We start from the raw sequence: 18,958 nt of genomic DNA on the forward strand, positions 1-18,958 counted from the left end.
CAGAGAGTAGTGGGTGCCTGGAACTCGTTGCTGGGGGAGGTAGTGGAAGCGGATACGGTAGTGACTTTTAAGGGGCGTCTTGACAAGTACATGAATAGGATGGGAATAGAAGGATATGGTCCCCAGAAGGGTAGGGGGTTTTAGTTAAGTCGGGCAGCATGGTCGGTGCAGGCTTGGAGGGCCGAAGGGCCTGTTCCTGTGCTGTAATTTTCTTTGTTCTTTGAAATCAGAGCACCCAGAGGAAACCCACACAGACACAGGGAGAACGTGCAAACTCTGCACAGACAGTAACCCAAGCAGGGAATTGAATCTGGGTCCCTGGCGCTGTGAGGCAGCAGTGCTAACCACTGCACCACCGTGCTGCCCTGTTACCAGTGGGGCTCCCGCAGGGCGCAGTACTCAGTCCCTTGTTATTGTGTTTATATTAATAATTTAGACTCAAATGTAGGGGTAATGATAAAGAAGTCCACAGATGATAAAGAGGAAAGCTTTGGACTGCAGGAAGGTGTAAATGGTCTGGTCAGTTGGGCATAAAAGTGGAAAATGGAAGGCAATTTGCAGAAGTGCGAGGTAATGCATTTTGGGATGTGTGAAAAGGTAAGGAACTCCACGATAATTGGGAGGAAACTGAGCAAGGTGGGGGAACAGAGGAAGCTTGGAGTTTATTTCCACAAATCCTTAAAGTACCAGGACAGGGCAAGTTAAGGCACATAGCATGCTTTCCTTTATTAGCTGAGGCATGGAATGTAAGAGCTAGAACTGTATACAATAATATTTAGACCACAACTTGAATACTGCATATGGTTCTGGTCACCGCATTACAGGAAAGATAAAATTGAAGGGTATGGATAGAATAAACAGGGTTCCTCCCACAGTCCAAAGATGTGCAGGTTAGGTTGATTGGCCATGCTAAAAATTGCCCCTTAGAGTCCTGAGATGCGTAGGTGAGAGGGATTAGCGGGTAAATATGTAGGGATATGGGGGTAGGGCCTGGGTGGGATTGTGGTCTGTGTAGACTCAATGGGCCAAATGGCCTCTTTTTGCACTGTAGGGTTTCAATGATTCTATAAGAGCACGGAGGTTATACTGGGACTGTATAAAATACTAGCTGAGCCACAGCATACAGTTCTGGTCACCACATGAATGGAAAGGATTTTTCATCCTGGTGCATATTATTTTTCTGTTTTGGGAGAGCTAAACATTACTTTTGATATAGTATGTGGCACCTTATTTGTTTTATTAGTACCTCCCAGCCCTGTAAGCCCTACCGTGAATGGCAACACTATCTATTTTATTTTTCTGTTCTAAATCATACTCTATACTGAATTGGACGTGGATTGCTGCTGGGTTAAAATCCTGAATTCCCAAATGAACATAATCACAGGAATATTGCCACCACACGACAGCAGCAGTTCAAATAAAAGGATCCACCCTCTTCTTAAAGCAATTAGGGATGGTCAATATATGTCAGTACTGCCCCTACCCAAAAACAAAAGTGGAAATGTGTCTGACTCCCAATAATCTGGTAGCACGTTTTATAAGTGTAGCTTTGAGTTAACAATTCCATCAGGTCCTCAATCGTAAGTGTGTTTACATATTAGAATGCAGCTGCTGGAATGAGATCCATGCTTCTCTATCCACTATAATCCTGTCATCAATAAAAAACACCTTTACAGTATCTTGTTGTAGTTAAACTGTACATCATTTTGATAGGATTTCCCCAGTCAATGTCAAGGAGTTGGCTTTCCTGTACTTAACTGGTCCTGAAGCTGGACACCCATGCCAGATTCGGGGATTCTGTGGTGGGTGCGAGTTATTTTCTCACTTGCGAATCACCCTGATCAGTGCAGTACTGCACTAACTAGGGTGCCATGTTTCTGGATGAAACATTAAGTTGCAGACCTGCCAGTTGACATAAAAGATTCCGTGACACTGTTTGAAGAGCAGGAGTGTTCTTGTGGTGACGTTTCTCACCAAACGTTAATAAAGCTGCTTACCTATCTCATTTGTGTGATCTTACTGTACACAGATTGGCTGTTGCGTTTACTACAATAAAATGGTGATGGCATTTTGAAAGTACTGTAAAGGCTGAGGTTGTGAAAGTTGCTGTACCAGACCTCCCAGTTCTCTTCACACGTTTGCTCTCTACAAGAAAGAAATGGAAAATAGCTTTAAATGTCAAAATTGACATGAGCAATGAGATTAAACAGAGATATTTACATATTCTAACTAGTTTGTCAGATTAGTGGATCTAAAAACTCCTGCGTTTAATTATTCTTTTAAAAAGATGCCATTATATTTTCAAGTGCCTGCATATCTGGGATCTGGATGTCCGAGGTAACCACAAAGGCATGTGGCGGCTATTCAGAAAGAAGAACCACTTGCTTGTTGTGGGGACGCCTTCCTCTCCATATTCGTAAGTACTGTTCTCCCATTAATAACTCATAATGCAGTCAGTACTTTATGCAACTCTTCCTTTGGCATTTTGCTGATGAGCTAGAGGATTCTTTTAATGCTAAGTGGAACTGTAAGCATCTTTCAAGGAGAAAGGAAAAATGTAACAAAGTTCCATTGCATTTAATAATTCAGGAAAGACGCAGCGTGCTGCAATATGATGGGGTCCGAGCTTTTTAACAGAATGATGCAAGCAGCACAGTAGCAAGTGTTCTGCTAGAAATTGAGGATAAATAATCTGTTTTTCCATTTGCTTTTTGATAGCTTAAAGAAACCTGCGTCAGTTACGCCCATATACCTTGAACCGCCTCCAAAGGAAGATGTGGAATTAAACTGAAGATGGCAAGCAAGGCAATCCACTATGGCGAGCATGACAGTTTTAAACCACTCTATTTAATGTACAGTTTACCCATGGTGTTTACAAGCTGGTTTATAACTGTCTGCTTAAACCTAGAGGAAACCAATTTTTACCTGCAGCTAATACTTGATCACGTGTAAAACTACTAAAGACACAGTTTGTAAATTATGGATTGAGATATTTATTTTGCTGGAACCATGTGCATTTTTTTTTGAAGCACTAGCAGCATCAATCATGTTAGAAAATTAAACCAATGTACCCCAGAAATTATGAATCGAGTTCTAATTCAACATTGCAAAATATTATAACCAGTAAGTGGAGAATTTGAAAAAATGGATTCCTTCAAACCAGTGTTTTATTTTCCCTGATATCGTGGATTAGTTTTCTTTATTTCTGCAGTTACTCTCTCGCACATGTTTGTATTTTGTAATGTGTAGTTGAGTAATGACAAGAATGTCAACACAAAAGCCTTGTCACAATACAGAATTCTGGAGATAAATAAACCACTACAAATGAGCTATCAGTTTATGTAACCTGTGATTATAAAGCCGAGATAGCAAAGTTGAATTGTGGTCATATTTTGCTAATAAACTTTATAGGAAAGTAGTGATCTTTGCTATGCCCTCTTTCCTGAGATAGCCCATCCCATGAATGCTTGCTCATACATTCAAATTGTGACAGATGAGGAAGGAATCAAAAGGATGCTGGTACCTTTGAAATTATAGTGCCTTTGTGGAAGGGACAATCTCCTGAAGAGTTGAATTGTGTTTTTCAGATATTGGTGAAGTTTCCTGTTGGATTTTGTGCATTTGCCAGCTTGTACTCCTGCAGTGCTGACAGTTACCATGTCTTAAATAACATGATGTAGTTCAGGGCTTGAATGCTCAATAAAATGAACAAAACTACTGATTCAAAATAACAAGAATAGAAGATTGTACGTAACCCTTATTTTACTAAGAAGTTTTTAAAATTAACAATGTTTTACCAGAGAGTCTATTGACACCTCTGTTGCCAATAGGTTGCAGTGTATATTAGAAAGGCTGGTTGTACTTAACATATGAGCATAGGAATTAGGAGCAGGTGTAGGCCACTCAGCTCCTTGAGGCTGCTCCACCATTCAATAAGATCATGGATAATCTGAGTGCAACTTTAATTCCAGATGCACACCTATCCCTGATAACTTTTCACCCTCTTGCTTGTCTAAAGTCTATCTAGCTCTGCCTTAAGAATGTTCAAAGACCCTGCTTCCACTGTTTTCTGTGGAAGAGTTCCAAAGACTCATGACTGTCTGAATGAAAACAGTTCTCCTCATCTCTGTCCCAAATGCATGACCGCTCATTTTTAAACAGTGAGCCCCTAGTTCCAGATTCTTCCACAAGAGCAAATATACTTTCCACATCCACCTTGATCCCCTCAGGATCCTGCATATTTCAATCAAGTGAAAGTAATTTAAAAGTTGATACATCGCCACAACCAGATGGAATATATTGATGAGTATTGCAGGAAGTAAGGGAGGAAATTGCAGAGGCACAATCCATAATCTTCCAATCCTCTTTAGAAACAGGTGATTCCGGAGGACGAGAGAATTACAAACGTTACAGCTTTGTTCTAAAAAAGGTGTCGGGATAAATCTAGTAACTAACAGACCAGTCACTTCAACCTTGCAGGTGGCGGAAAGCTTTTAGAAATAATAATCTGGAACAAAATTTTGAGTCACTTGGGCAAATGTCTATTAACTAAATAAAGCCAAGATGGTTTTGTTAATTTGACTGAAATTTATGATGAGGTCACAGAGAGGATTGATGGGGATAATGCAGTTGATGTACAAAGACTTTCCAGAATGCCATATAATTTTGCCAGCAGATTAAAAAATTCACAGAAGAAAAGGGACGTGGATGTGATGTTGGACAGGAAACGGTAGTTGTGAACAGTTGTTTCTCGGACTGGAGAAAGGTATTCGGGTGGATTCCCCAGGGATCAGTATTAGGACTACTGCCTTTCTTGATCTATATTAATGACAAAGACGTTTGTGTAAAGGAACTGTGAAGAGGGTCGTGCAAGAGGAAATAGACAAGTTGCTGGAATGGGAGGATTCCTGGCAGATGAAATTTAATGCAGAGAAATGTAAAGTGATACATTTTGGTAGGAAGAACTAGGAGAGACAATGTAAATGAAAGGGGCTGCAGGAACAGAGAGACTTATAGATTTATGTGCACAAATCACTGAAGGTGACGGTAAGTTGAGAAGGCAGTTAAGGCATTCGGGATTCTGATCTTTATAGATAGAGACATAAAGTGCAAAAGCAAGAAAGTTACAGGGATGAACCTTTATAAATCGCAGGTTCAGTCACAACTGAGGTACTGTGTCCAATTTTAGGCACCGCACTTTAGAAAGTATGTGAAGGCTTAAGAGAGGCTGGAGAAACAAATGATGTCAATGGTTTTAGGGATGAGGGGCATGCATTACATCAGTAGATTGGAGAAGCTTGGGTTTTGCTGCTTAGAAAAGAGGAAGTTAAGAGGAGATTTGATAGAGGTTTACAAAACCATAAGGGGTCTTGACAGAGTAGATAGGAAGAAACTGTTCCTGTTGGCAGAAGGATCAAGAACTAGAGAGCAGAGGTAAGGTGAATGGCAAAAGAAACAATGACAGCATAAGCAAACACTACTTTATGCAGTGAGTGGTTAGGATTTGAATTGCACTGTGAGAGTGTGTTGGAGGCAGAGTCATTTGTATCCCCAAAGGGAATTGAAGTAGCAGTGGCTTCACAATGGCCATTTTCCAATATTCTGATCATCTATCCCTAAATTAGACAATTGCATTTCATTTCTCGCTACTGCATGGATTAAACATAAAGACAAGATATTTTTGTAAATCGCATTCTTACAATGCGACTGTGCAATCTTGTTGCATTTGCTTTTGATCAACATTGCAATAAAGGATTTTATGCATTGTAAACGAGCGTAAAACTACAGACAACAAAACGGACAAATTTCAGGTGTGCACCTTTGTCAGTTCTCTCCGCAGAGGATGAGTGTTTCCACCATTTTCTCTTTTTGTTTATGCATAATGTTTTGTAACTGCTTGTATGACCAGGAGTTATTCCCAATCGCTGGAAGAATGGAGAATGTTTTATAAATCCAGTTTTAAAATATGGATGGATAAGCCTGTGGTGCTGTGGGAGGTTATCACTCCGGTGTCGGTTTAACTGCTGTGACTTGAGCAGGCAATCTAGGCTGAAACTAAAGACTTGATTTTTAACTCATTCGACTCAGCTGTTAAACAGTTAAATTCCAGATTGTGGATTTATTTGTGACGTTGATTGAGGGTCAACTTTAATCTGCCAAAAAGAGGTGGCTGTAGACGGGTTTGGATTTGTACCATTGAACAACTTTAAATGCCTGGGATGCAAACAACTTAAAATGTGAAGCACTGGCTTCATAAACCTAAGTGAGATGACAAGTAGCTCACTTAAAAGAGGTACTTATCTGCAGGCCTCCAAGAACGATGGGAGCTGCCTGTGGTGACTCCTGCCCCAGTTTATGTTACATCACACTTAGCAGTATTATATCCTCCCTCTTTAGAGTCACTATCCCACTTCAAGTAGGCTTGTGGCTCACGAGCCAGAAGTTATGCTCTACAGGTGGGTGGGTTTGCCAGTAAGTCTGTAAAACGGGTGGAAATCTTGCCAATGAGATTTCAGTGAGGCTTGGGAGTTAAAATATCCAGACCCATGCCTGACAGCAGAAAGCTGGCTTGAGTTAAAATCCGTGTCTCAATGTATGTTTAAGGGACTTTTCCATTGCCAGAGATGCTGCCTTTCAGGTAAGGAATTCAACCAAACCCTGAAAAGATACTCTTGTATAGTATTCAATTATATTTTTAAAGTTCTCAATGACAAATACATGTGCATGCACAAGTATCAACAATGAACAGCGTATTTCTTGTATGTCCTCGATTTTAAAAAAATAAAATATCCAGTTCCTTGTGAATGTTTGAATGTTTGGATAAGTAAGTGGTTAACGCTGCTGCTTCACAGTGCCAGGGACCCAGGTTAGATTCCGGGCTTGGGTCACAATCTGTGTGGAGTTTGCATGTTCTCCCCATGTCTGCATGCGTTTCCTCCGGGTGCTCCAGTTTCCTCCCACAGTCTGAAAGACGTGCTGGTTAGGTGCATTGGCTGTGTTAAATTATCTCTCAATGTACACGAACAGGCACCAGAGTGTGGCGACTAGGGGAATTTCACAGTAACTTCATTGCAGTGTTAATGTAAGCCTTACTTGTGACTAATAAATTAACTTTCACTATAAAATATATTTAACTCAGCACTATGTGCTCTTAAATATAGAATAATGGCTGAAAGCGTGATAAAATGTTTGTTGAACCTTGAGAGGATTGATCGTGAGAATTCTGAGAGGCCTAACCTTGAGGCCTTAAAATCCGCTGCATAAGGAGATTCAACTTTGAGTAATTATATGGTTACATCTGGAGCAAAGAGGTTGCAAGCGACTAATGTAAAACATGCACCTAAATTATACAAACTGAAAAGAACACCAGTAGTATGGTCCTTCAAGCAAAATGCTGAACTGTTGACTTTGTTAAATTGATTTCAGCTAAGTCTACTTTAATGATCAAATTAGTTATATTTGCCATGGCATAATGCATTCAGTCACCTTGTTGTACCAAATATCGCTGAAAAGAGAAACACGTTGCCGAAGCTTTTTGTCTTGCACTCATCAGGACAAATGCAGGAATACCAAATTTCAAACGATCACAACCATTTATAGATTTGATTTGATTTATTATTGTCACGTATTAGCATACAGTGAAAAGTATTGTTTCTTGCGCGCTATATAAAGCATACCATTCATAGGGAAGGAAACAAGAGAGTGCAGATGTAATGTTACAGTCATAGCTAGGGTGTAGAGAAAGATCAACTTAATGTGAGGTAGGTCCGTCCAAAAGTCTGATGGCAGCAGGGAAGTAGCTGTTCTGGAGTTGGTTGGTACGTGACCTCAGACTTTTTGTACCTTTTTCCCAATGGAAAAAGGTGGAAGAGAGAATGTCTGGGGTGTGTGGGGTCCTTAATTATGCTGGCTACTTTGCTGAGGCAGCAGGAAGTGTAGACAGAGTCAATGGATGGTAGGCTGGTTTGCGTGATGGATTGAGCTACATTCACTGCTGCTTCACAGCTCCAGGGACCTGGGTTCGATTCCCGGCTTGGGTCACTATCTGTGTGGAGTTTGCACATTCTCCTCATGTCTGCGTGGGTTTCCTCCGGGTGCTCCGGTTTCCTCCCACAGTCCAAAGATGTGCGGGTTAGGTTGATTGGCCAGGTTAAAAATTGCCCCTTAGAGTCCTGAGATGCGTAGGTTAGAGGGATTCGCGGGTAAATATGTGGGGGTAGGGCCTGGGTGGGATTGTGGTCGGTGCAGACTCGATGGGCCGAATGGCCTCCTTCTGCACTGTAGGGTTTCTATGATTTCTATGATTCATGACCTTTTGCAATTTCTTGCGGTCTTGGGCAGAGCAGGAGCCATACCAAGCTGTGATGCCAGAAAGAAGACTTTCTATGGTGTATCTGTAAAAGTTGGTGAGAGTTGTAATGGACATGCCAAATTTCTTTAGTCTTCTGAGAAAGTAGAAGCGTTGGTGGGCTTTTTTAACTATAGTGTCGGCATGGGCGAACCAGAACAGGCTGTTGGTGACCTGGACACCTAAAAACTTGAAGCTTTCGACCATTTCTATTTCGTCCCCATTGATGTAGACCGGGGCATGTTCTCCTTTACGCTTCCTGAAGTCAATGACAATCTCCTTCGTTTTGTTGACATTGAGGGAGAGATTGTCATCGTTGCACCAGTTCACCAGATTCTCTATCTCATTCCTGTACTCTGTCTCGTCATTGTTTGAGATGTGTCCCACTACGATGCTATCATCAGCAAAGTTGAAAATGAAGTTGGAGGGGAATTTGGCCACACAGTCATAGGTGTATACAGAGTATAGTAGGGGGCTGAGGACACACAGCCTTGTGGGCACCAGTGTTGAGGATGATCATGGAGGAGGTGTTGTTGCCTATCCTTACTAATTATGGTCTGTGGGTTAGGAAGTTCGGGATCCAGTCGCAGAGGGGGATGTCGAGGCCCAGGCCACGGAGTTTGGAGATGAGTTTTGTGGGAATAATGGTGTTAAAAACTGAGCTGTATTCAATAAATAGGAGTCTGACATAGGTGTCTTTGTTATCTAGGCGTTCCAGGGTTGGGTGCAGGGCCAGGGAGATGGTGTCGGCTGTGGACCTGTTGCGGCGATAGGTGAACTGTAGTGGATCCAGGCAATCCGGGAGGCTGGAATTGATTTGTGCCATCACTAATCTTTCGAAGCACTTCATAATGATGGATGTCAGAGCCACTGGGCGCTAGTCATTAAGGCACACTGCTTTGCTTTTCTTTGGTACTGGGATGATAGTCATTTTCTTGAAGCAAATAAGGACCTCAGATTGTTGTATAGTACAGGAGAAAAGGGTGCTGATTGACTGAAGCATTGCCATAGAGAAAGTCAAAGGGGATATAGGTTCCCTAGCTCCCAGGTACTTCAAAAAGGCACAAGCTTGATTACATTCCTTTTGCTTGTAGAGAATGGGTCCCTGTATGAATACATGTAGCTTATAGCAAGTGTAAATGAGCCATGTTAAAAGCTGAACGATTGATCTTAAATTGGTTGTTAGAGTAATTATTCACACAGTCAGGAATGTTCAGTAGGTGCTGCCTAATGACAGAATCACATCTAACGACACATTTTATTTTGGGTTTTGCAAATGTGGGCTTGTTGACAATGGTCTGTACTCTGTCATTTATGAACTTAAGAAATGTGCTGTTTGATTTGGTTAGCCAATCACTGTGACATATGGTCTACGGATGTGACATCGTGCTGCCACCAAAATTCATGCACAATATTGCTCAATTATGTGGTAGAATGTCAGAATGGACTAGACCCAAAGGTGCTCCATGGATACACCATCTTTTTCAGCATGTATGATGTCCTTAAAACTGAATTAGAATAACTACAGTGCAGAAGGAGGCCATTCAACCCATTGAGCCTGCACCAACAACAACCCCACATATTTAACCTGCTAATCCCGCTAACACTAAGGGGCAATTTATCATCGCCAATCAACCTTCCCCGAACATCTTTGGACTGTGGGAGGAAACCCACGCAGACACGGGGAGAACATACAAATTCCACACAGACAGTCACCCAAGGCTGTAATTGAATCCGGGTCCCTGGCATTGTGAGGCAGCAGTGCTAACCACGGTGCCACCCTTCAATTGGGCGAATTTATAAAATCATAAGTTCAATTAATACGGTTTCAGAAATGGTGCATTAATATTGCAAATGTTGATGGCTTCCTTCAGTGTCGTGTTCGTAAATAAGCTGGCAATGTCAAACGAGCACATAGTCAAGGCAGTACAATTAACTCAGTGTCCAGTCTACCTCAGCTTAACCCTAGAAAAACAAAAGTATCCCAAAATTTTGAAAGGGGTTAAGCAAGCTATGCAGTGGCTACATGAATAGTATGTTCCACTGCTACCATTAATACAAAAAGTAATTTTGCCTACCAGACAATTGAACAGCGTTATATATGAATTTCAGTGCCAGTGTGATGTCAGGTACCTAGGCCTCACGTCCGAACAATTGGCTGATCGGCTCAAACAACATGTTTCTATTACGGTTGTCCGTAATAAGTACAACCATACTTATGGCTCAACCAGCCTGTGCTTTCAAAATCCAAAACAAAATGTCCACTGTTGGATGTAATTCTGTGATTGGACAGCATTTGCTGAACAATCCTGAATGTGCTGATAACTAAATACACTAACAACTGATTTAAGATAATCAGTTGAGCTCATAATATAACATGTTTATGTTTGCTAAAAGTGACATATATTCCTACATAGAGACCCATTCGCTGCAAACATAAGGAATTACCAGGGAACTTGGGGCACCATAGCTCCCCGTTTCTTCCTTCATGGCAATTACTCAGCCAATCAGAGTCGACTTACCAACCAATCCGCACCCTTTTCTCCTGTACTATGATCATTTGAAATTTGGCATTCTTACATTTGTCCCGATGAGTGCAAGACAAAAAGCTTTGACAATTTTTAGCAATATTCATGCATAATGATTATCGTGTAAACAGTTTAGTTTTGTATCTATGGGGCACTGATTAAAGTGCTGTATCAGCGTTCATTTCTGATATTTGTAAACCAAGAGATAAACAGTTTAAATGAATGCTGGGAGATTAAATTCATATCGGTGTGATGTATTTAGTGTAGGAAACTCGAGTTAAATGGAACGTTATATATTAACAGAGCGAGCAGTAATTATGCATGCTATCAGAATAGCCACTTAGTTACTGAACTGGCTGGAATGTAAACAGTTTGCTTCATGTCTTTGTTTAATGTTCTCAGTTACAATCTCACTCCTGTAATGGCTTCCACCACAAATTCTTACATCTAGTCTCACCAATTAAGTGAAATCGCAAAGTTCAGCAATGTAGAAATGGGTCTCATTAAGGTCTTACGTTATGATTACAAGTTTTTAGAAAAATTATTTTTCAAGCCACATTTTATAAGCCTTGCAGTGAGTTGAAATACTATTTCCAAAATGGACTCTGCGGGTCACCTAAATTTCTCCTTGTGGTTTTGGACTGGAACCCCTTTAGGCAGACAGAGATGACATCCTCAGACATTTATTTTGAAATACAATGAGTGTTCTAAAAGAGTAAACAGAAACTCAATGGCATACATAAAGATACTAATGATAAGCCACTAAGGTGTGAGCAACCTTGACCCTTTTGATCCCTACGGGGGTAAGGAGACTTGCGATAACTAATGGATTTACCATGTATCCAATATGGAAAGGGACATGGCATTCTTGGACAGGTCTTCAAGCTTCTACCCAGGGGGAGAGAGCCATTTAAAAACAGCTACACTGGTCTGTTGTAAAGTAACTAAGCAGCTAAAAGTGTCACACCTGCAGAACAGAAGTAAGAGACTTCTCCCTGTAATCCTTGATTTCCACCTATGAAGCTCACTTGTTAATGCAACCTCCAGCCATTTGACAGTGGAAACTATCGCAGTTGCAGAGACAATCCTACAACTTCAGAACCTTCGCTTCAGACAATGCAATATCTCCACCTCAAAAAATATTGGCCCTGCACCAAATATGGACAAAACTGATCCAATTTTTATAAGGGGTGGCACCATGGTTAGCACTGCTGCCCCACAGTGCCAGAGACCCGGGGTTCAATTCCAGCCTTGAGTCACTGTGGAGTTTGCACACACTCCCCATGACAGTGTGGGTTTCCTCCCACACGCCAAAGATGCGTGGGTTAGGTTGCTTGGCCATACTCAATTGCCCCTTGGTGCCAGAGAGATTAGCAGCATAAATATGTTGGGTTATGGGAATAGAGCCTGGGTGGGATTGATGTGGGTGCATGCTCGATGGGCTGAATGGCCTCCTTCTGCACTGTAGGGATTCTATGGATTCTTTAAGTATTGTTTGCAACTAATCTGTTTAATAGTTTATTTTTACGAAATACTTTTCATTATACTATTTAGTATAGGCTGTTTTGTGGCGGGGGGCGGCAGGTGAAGTGGATGGCAGGGAGAGGGAGTGAAATGGATGGTAGTGTATCACCTCGCTGACTCCTGAAATTCCATCATAAGAACAGAAGAGCTAGGAGCAGGAGTAGGCAATTCAGCCCCTTGATCCTGCTCTGCCATTCAATACAATCATGGCTGACCTCCACAGGTCCACGACCCTTCAAGTGAAGTAATTCTTCCGCATCTCTGTTTTAAAGCTGCTGCCCCTTATCCTAAAACTATGAGCTCTCATTCTGGAATGCCTCAAAAGAGGCAACATCCTCCATAAGTCTGCCCTGTCAATCCCCTTTAGCATTGAGTACACTTCAATTAGACTCCCCTCATTCCTCGGAACTCTAGAGAGCATCGGCCTAAACTGTTCAATCTCTCGTCATAAGGCAACCTCGCGTCCCTGAAATCAATCAAGTGAACTTCATGAATCACGGACAAAGAAGGGATGGAGCTCACGGAAAGAGGGGAACTAAGGAATTGGGGAAAGAGGGAAATGATTTCAAATGGGGGATAGAAAGGGGAGGGCATGAGGTGTAGAGGATTCGCGCTTAGCTGGGGGAGGTAAGAGGGATACTGGAGAATGGGATCACGGGTGGCTTAATCTTGAGGGGCTGGGGCAGATGAGAGAGACCAAGCAATGAGGTAGTCATGGAAATCGGCAATTTCAATGGAACCAAAAGCAGTAGCAATATGCTGAGTTGTGGTGAGGGGGAGGGAGGGGTGACGGTGCTGGACAGGAACAACCAGTAAAAGGAAGATTGAAACTTGGGGACTTTACTGTAGGTAAATAGTGAAAGAGTGGTAGAGACTAGTGAGAATAGTGAGCCAGTGGTAGAGACTAGAACATTGTTTAGAAGGGAATGGGATAAATATTTGAAAAAATTGAATTATTAAAAGGATTTTGGGAAACTGGGATTACAGGAGGGAGTATCCTCCTCCCCTACTATAATTTCTATCATTCCATGAAAACTACTGAGTCTGAGAGCAGGGTGGGTTCGGAAATTCTGGCCGAGCTGAGTTCAGGACAGTGCCCTGCAAAAAGTGCCCAAATGGTGAATCTACTGCCCTTTGTACTTGACCTTGGTTTGGTTCAGGCTGGTGCAGCCACTTTTGCTGTGTGAAATCCAAGTATAAATCAGTTCTGACTGAGTTGGTGAGGATTGTAGCATTTACGAACATCCCTGAAAGCAACAATTAGTTGGTTTCCATTGAGCTTTGCAGTTTTTGAGGAGCTTGGATAGAACATAAGAACTAGGAGAGGAGTAGCCATTTGGCCCCTCGAGCTTGCTCTGCCATTCAACAAGATCATGGCTGATCTTTTTGTGAACTCAGCTCCACTTACTATTTCTTTTAACAGAGGAGTCAGCAGCTAAGGGACATAGATTTAAAGTAATAGGTAGAATGATTGGAATTCTTTTCACCCAGAGAGTGGTGAGGCTCTGGAACTCACTTTAAAAGGGAGTTGAGGTGGAAACCTTTGTCATATGTTAAAAGGCACATGGACATGCATTGACGTGCTGTAACCTCCCCACCCTCCACAAGGTCATAGACCAAAAGTTATAAAGTTGGATTAGACTGTTTTTCAGCTGACCATCCTTCAGTGCAGAGAATTCCTGGTTCTGACGCTAGTCAGGGTCTCTCTATCATGCGTTTCTCTGCAAAATACAAAGATTCTTTACAAATTATTAGAACATACAAAACCTAATACGCACAGCACACCTGTCTGATCAAGTTTGAAAGAATAAGTTAACTAGTATTCATATTTGAGCAAAAGTACTGCGGATGTTGGAAGTCTTAAACAAAAACAACTAAAATGCAATTGTGAACTCAATGTTGAGTCTACGGTTGTGTAAAGTGCAACATCGAAAGTTGAGGTGCTGTTCCTGAACTTCATGTCGGGCTCCATTAGAACAGTGTAGGAGACCGAGGAGAGGGAATTCAGAGTGGGAGTGGAGCAGTGGATTAAAATAACAGGCGACAGAAAACTCTGGGTCAACAAAGGTATTCCACAAAGCAACCATCCATTCTGTGTTTAGTCTCCCCATTGTAGAGGAGGTCATTTTGTGAATGGCGAATGAAGTATGTTAAATTGAAAGTACAAACAAGTTGCTTTCTTAACCCGGTAGGAGAAATTGGGAGCGGAATTGTGTCATCCCGCCCACCCTGTGAATCATAGTGGGCGGGACACGGACCATGCAAAGCTCCGTTGACTTCAGACAGGATTTTCCGCTTTTGGGGTGAGCGTGGCCGTAAAATCCCACCCTGGGTTTTGGATGGTGGAAAAAGAAGAGGGGAGAGGACAGATGATGCATCTCCTTCCCTTGGAGGAGGAGGAGGAGATGATTAAGGAGTAGAGCAGGGTGTTGCAGAGGGAGCAGTCCCTTCAGAAGGATATACAGGAGAGGAAGATGAGTTAGGTGCTGGTGGTGACGAGGTGGTGGAAATGGGTTGAAAGTGGGCTTTGGAAGGTGAGGACAATTGGGGAACCCAGTCATGGGAGGAGCATCCACTGGATACCCTGGTTCTAGTTTGGATGATAGCTATTGCTAGTGATTCTGCCTCCCCATTTACATCTCCTTTAAACCCGTTTATTTGTTTCTTCACTTGACCCATCGCTCATTTTCTTTGGCCTTTCAGTATCATCCTTTCTGTCATTTAACCTTTCTCACCTTCTGTCATATCACAGACCTTCCCATTTGTTTTCTCCTCCCTCTTGCCTTTCCTCGTCTGGCTTGGAAACTGTTACAGCTCTAAAGGTCATTGATTTGATACCTTAATTCTGTTTAACTGCGCAGACACTGCCAGACCTGTTGAATATTTTTATTATTCTCTGTTTTTAATTCAGTTTATTTCCCTGTTGACCTTTTCAACCTTCTCTCTCAAACACATTTGTAGTTTTACTGAAGGTCACAGATTTCCACAGTTGGTAATTCATGTTAGAGTAGCTGAGTCAGTGAGTTTGAGTCTTATTGTGAGTCAGTAAAGGCAGATGATGAGTGAGATCAGGTGATATATAATGCTTAATGATGCAATGTTTAACAGACTTGACATTAAGTCAACTCCAGTGCATTTCTGTAAAGCGTGTTGGAAGTGGTATGATTTTGTGAATAATTACAATGAATTTTATTATTTTTGTTTCATCACATGAGAACAATACAAGTGAGAACCTCTCAAACCTTTTGCTCTCCCCCAACACTTATAAATGAGAATATATTGGCTATGCTGTGACTGAAACATTTTCATACCTTTTTTCTGTGGAGTTAAGTATCAAGTCTATAAAGGGATAAAGCAACAAACCTCAGTTTGTGTGTGACAGCATTAACATAATTTATCCACTCTCATAAGGATGTCCAAGTTTCACCTTCAAATTTCATCTGCCACAGTCCCCATTTACAAACTGAGAGTTGACCTACTTATCCTCCTCTTGCAGTCTGTCAGAAATGATTTAGCCGGCAAAGACGCAATGGAATGTGCTGTAAGACCCTACGTATACCCAACTCTGTCGCTGCCTCAGCTCTTCTGCTGCCGAAACCCTCACCCTTGCCTTTGTTATTTCTAGACTCGACTATTTCAACACTATCCCCTCTTGCATTGAGCTTTGTGTAAACTCGAATTCATCCAAAACTCTGCCTATGTCCTTATTCATATCAAGTCCCATTCATCCCTCTGTGTTCACTGAACTACGTTGGCTCCCAGTTAAGCAACACTTTGATTTTAGAATTCTCATTTTCAAGTTTCTCTATCTCTGAAATCTCCAGCTCCACAATCCTGAGATAACAGCACTCTTCTAAATCAGCATCCTTGATTTAAATCGCTCTACCACTAAGCCCTCAGCTTAGGAATTATTTTCCTACATCTCTTTATCTCGCTCTCCCTTTCCTTCATTAAGGTATTCAATAAAACCTGCCACTTTGATTAAAGTTTTGGTCATTTGCCACAACAGCACTGCTGTTAGCACTGCTGCCTCAGTGCCAGGGACCCGGGTTCAATCCCTGCTTGGGTCACTGTCTGTGTGGAGTTTGCACTTTCTCCCCGTGTCTGCAAGGGTTTCTTCTGGGTCTTCCAGTTTCCTCCCAGAGTCCAAAGATGTGCGATTTGGGTGGATTGGCCATGCTAAGTTGTCCATTAGTGTCAGGGGGATTAGCAGGGTCAATATGTGGAGTTATAGAGATAGGGCCCGGGTGGGATTGTTGTCGGTACAGGTTCGATGGGCCAAATGGCCTCCTTCTGCACTTTTGGGATTCTATAACAGCCCCTTCTGTGGCTCAAGTGTCTTACTTCTGCTCTGTAACATTGCTCTGACGTTTCGTTGTGTGTTTTATGATATTAAAAGGTGCTATATCAATACAACTTGTTGTTGTTATAGAGTTGTCAATCTGGAGGTGAAAAATTGTCCAGTGGTATCTTTCAAGCCAGGTCTGTAGAGAGTATTTAAACAGCGAATGCTGTAAATACTCGGTGGAGAGAAAACACAGTGTTAAACCTTCAGTCGAATTACCATACACTAGAATTGGAAACATTTGAGAGATTTGACAGGGTCAAAGTGAGTATAAAAGCAGGGAGAGTGGAATAAATGTCTGACAGAGCGGGAAGCAGGAGAAATAAATGACAAAAGGGATAATAAACGGAAAATGCTGGAAAAACTCAGCATGTCTGGCAGCATCTGTGGAGAGAGAAGCAGAGTTAATGTTTTGAGTCCATATATCTCTTCTTCCAGCTCTGAAGAAAAGTCATACGGACGTGAAACATTAACTCTGCTTCTCTCCCCACCGATGCTGCCAGACCTGCTGAGTTTTTCCAGCACTTTCTGTTTATATTTTTGATTTCCAGCATCCGCAGTATTTTGCTTCTATTTTAGTGACTGAAGGGATGACGGGCATAGGTAAAAAGGAATGCTAATGGGCCAAGCGAAGGAACAAAAAAATGCGTCTAGAGGAGGTGGAAATGGGAAAGCAGTTGCTAAAAATAAAACAAAGGGGGCAGAGACTATAATCTGAAATTGCTGAATTTTACATTGAGCTGAGCAGGCCTGTAAAGAGTCACGTCGAATCGTCCGCACTTTGTCAAGCATTTTTGTAATGTTTTCAAGTGATGAAGAACCAAAGGAATTAAATTCAATGCAATTATTCATAAAATCATACCCCATCCAATGTGCTTTATAAAAAGGCACTGGAGTTGACATTGGGCAGTATTTTAGTCTAAGTGCTGGGTGGACGTGGAACTGAGAGAATTCCAGATCCGTTTTTTGGGCGTGTTTTTAGGCAAACCCCCCCCCCGCCCCACCCATACGCACTCTGGCTGCAGAATTCTGAGTGAGCCTGTCGCTCGCTGCAGAAGCCTGTGGGCGGGGCTTAATGCACCCGAAAGCCTGCAGAGGGAGGTAGTGCGCATGTGCAGGCCTCTGATGCTGCACATGCGCATTCGCAGTAACAGGGGTCTGACAGACAAAGAGAGAGCTGTCTGGCCCCTGTTATTGTAGGCAGCCTGAAACAGCTCCCCCCCCGCCCCCACACCTGCAATTGCGGGGGCACGCGGCTGTAGATGCAGCCCCCGCTGACACCACCCCCCACCAGACTGATCGTGGACCCCCTCCCTCCCCCACTGATCGCTGCAGAGTGGCAGCGGCCCCCCATTAGCGCTGCCCCTTACTGGTCCCTTCTCCATTGGCCCCGCCCCTTGGCACTGCCCGGTGGCCATTTCCCAGGTGCCCAGTGGGCATTTCCCAGGTGCCAGGGTGGCACTGCCAGTCTGGCAGTGCCCAAGGAGCACCCACCTTGACTTCAGCTTCCCCGGGGGCCTCAATGGTTTCCAGTTCCACCGGCGAGGCCAAGTCGACTGCTCCCCGTTCATGGGAGACATGTCTATTCCTCGCCGGCGAGAACCTTTCCCAGCGAGGTCATAAAGGGGGCGAGTCTGGACGATTGAGCGCCAGGCTCGCTAATGACATGCAAATGCTATTTAAATAAATTTCAATAAATTAACCTGCCTCTCGCACATTTCTGATGAGAGAATGACCGTACCGGAAATCCTATTGTCGTAAAATGATGCTGGTCGCGCCAATCGCGCTAATCGTTTTACGTCCCACTTTACGACTGCATCATGCCCGAAAACGGGCGCAACGCGATGGTAAAATCCCAGCCCTTATATCAATACTGTTAAATTTGAAGCATTAAGCATTGTACAATCTCTTGAACTCATTCATCATCTGCCTTTACAATGAGACTGAAAGGGGATTTGCTGTTCCTCGAGTTACTGTTGAGCCACATTGGAACTGTGTGCAGGGCAAAGGACAGAGAGGTCAGAGTGCAGCGACTGGCACCTGTGTCTCGCTTGCAAACTGAATGGAGCTGTTCCACAAAGCGATCACCCAATCTTGCCAGTGTAGAGGGGACTGCACCATCAGCACTCAATTCAGTGTGTTCATTTAAAAGAAATGTAAGTAAATCGGTGGAAGTAGCGGTTCGGGCCTTGGATGGTGAGAAGGGAGGGAGGT

General features: G+C 42.7%; 1 protein-coding gene across 2 annotated transcripts in view; it reads left to right on the top strand.

Annotated features, from left to right (window-relative positions):
• The window catches only part of pomgnt1 (protein O-linked mannose N-acetylglucosaminyltransferase 1 (beta 1,2-)), a 121,428-nt gene that overhangs the window by 43,095 nt on the left and 59,375 nt on the right, over window positions 1-18,958 (top strand). The window contains exons 20-21 of one of the 2 annotated variants that reach the window (XR_013498544.1): window positions 2,307-2,416; window positions 2,719-6,637. Coding sequence is in view for 1 of the 2 variants with exons in the window: in XM_078218601.1 (XP_078074727.1) it covers window positions 2,307-2,416; window positions 2,719-2,791 (183 nt within the window). In the remaining variant the exon portion in view is untranslated. Of the gene's footprint in view, window positions 1-2,306; window positions 2,417-2,718; window positions 6,805-18,958 lie in introns of those variants that run through there. The other variant, XM_078218601.1, reaches the window with a different exon arrangement.

This window comes from Mustelus asterias, chromosome 8 (genome assembly GCF_964213995.1).
Source record: "Mustelus asterias chromosome 8, sMusAst1.hap1.1, whole genome shotgun sequence".
Classification (NCBI taxonomy): Eukaryota; Metazoa; Chordata; class Chondrichthyes; order Carcharhiniformes; family Triakidae; genus Mustelus; species Mustelus asterias.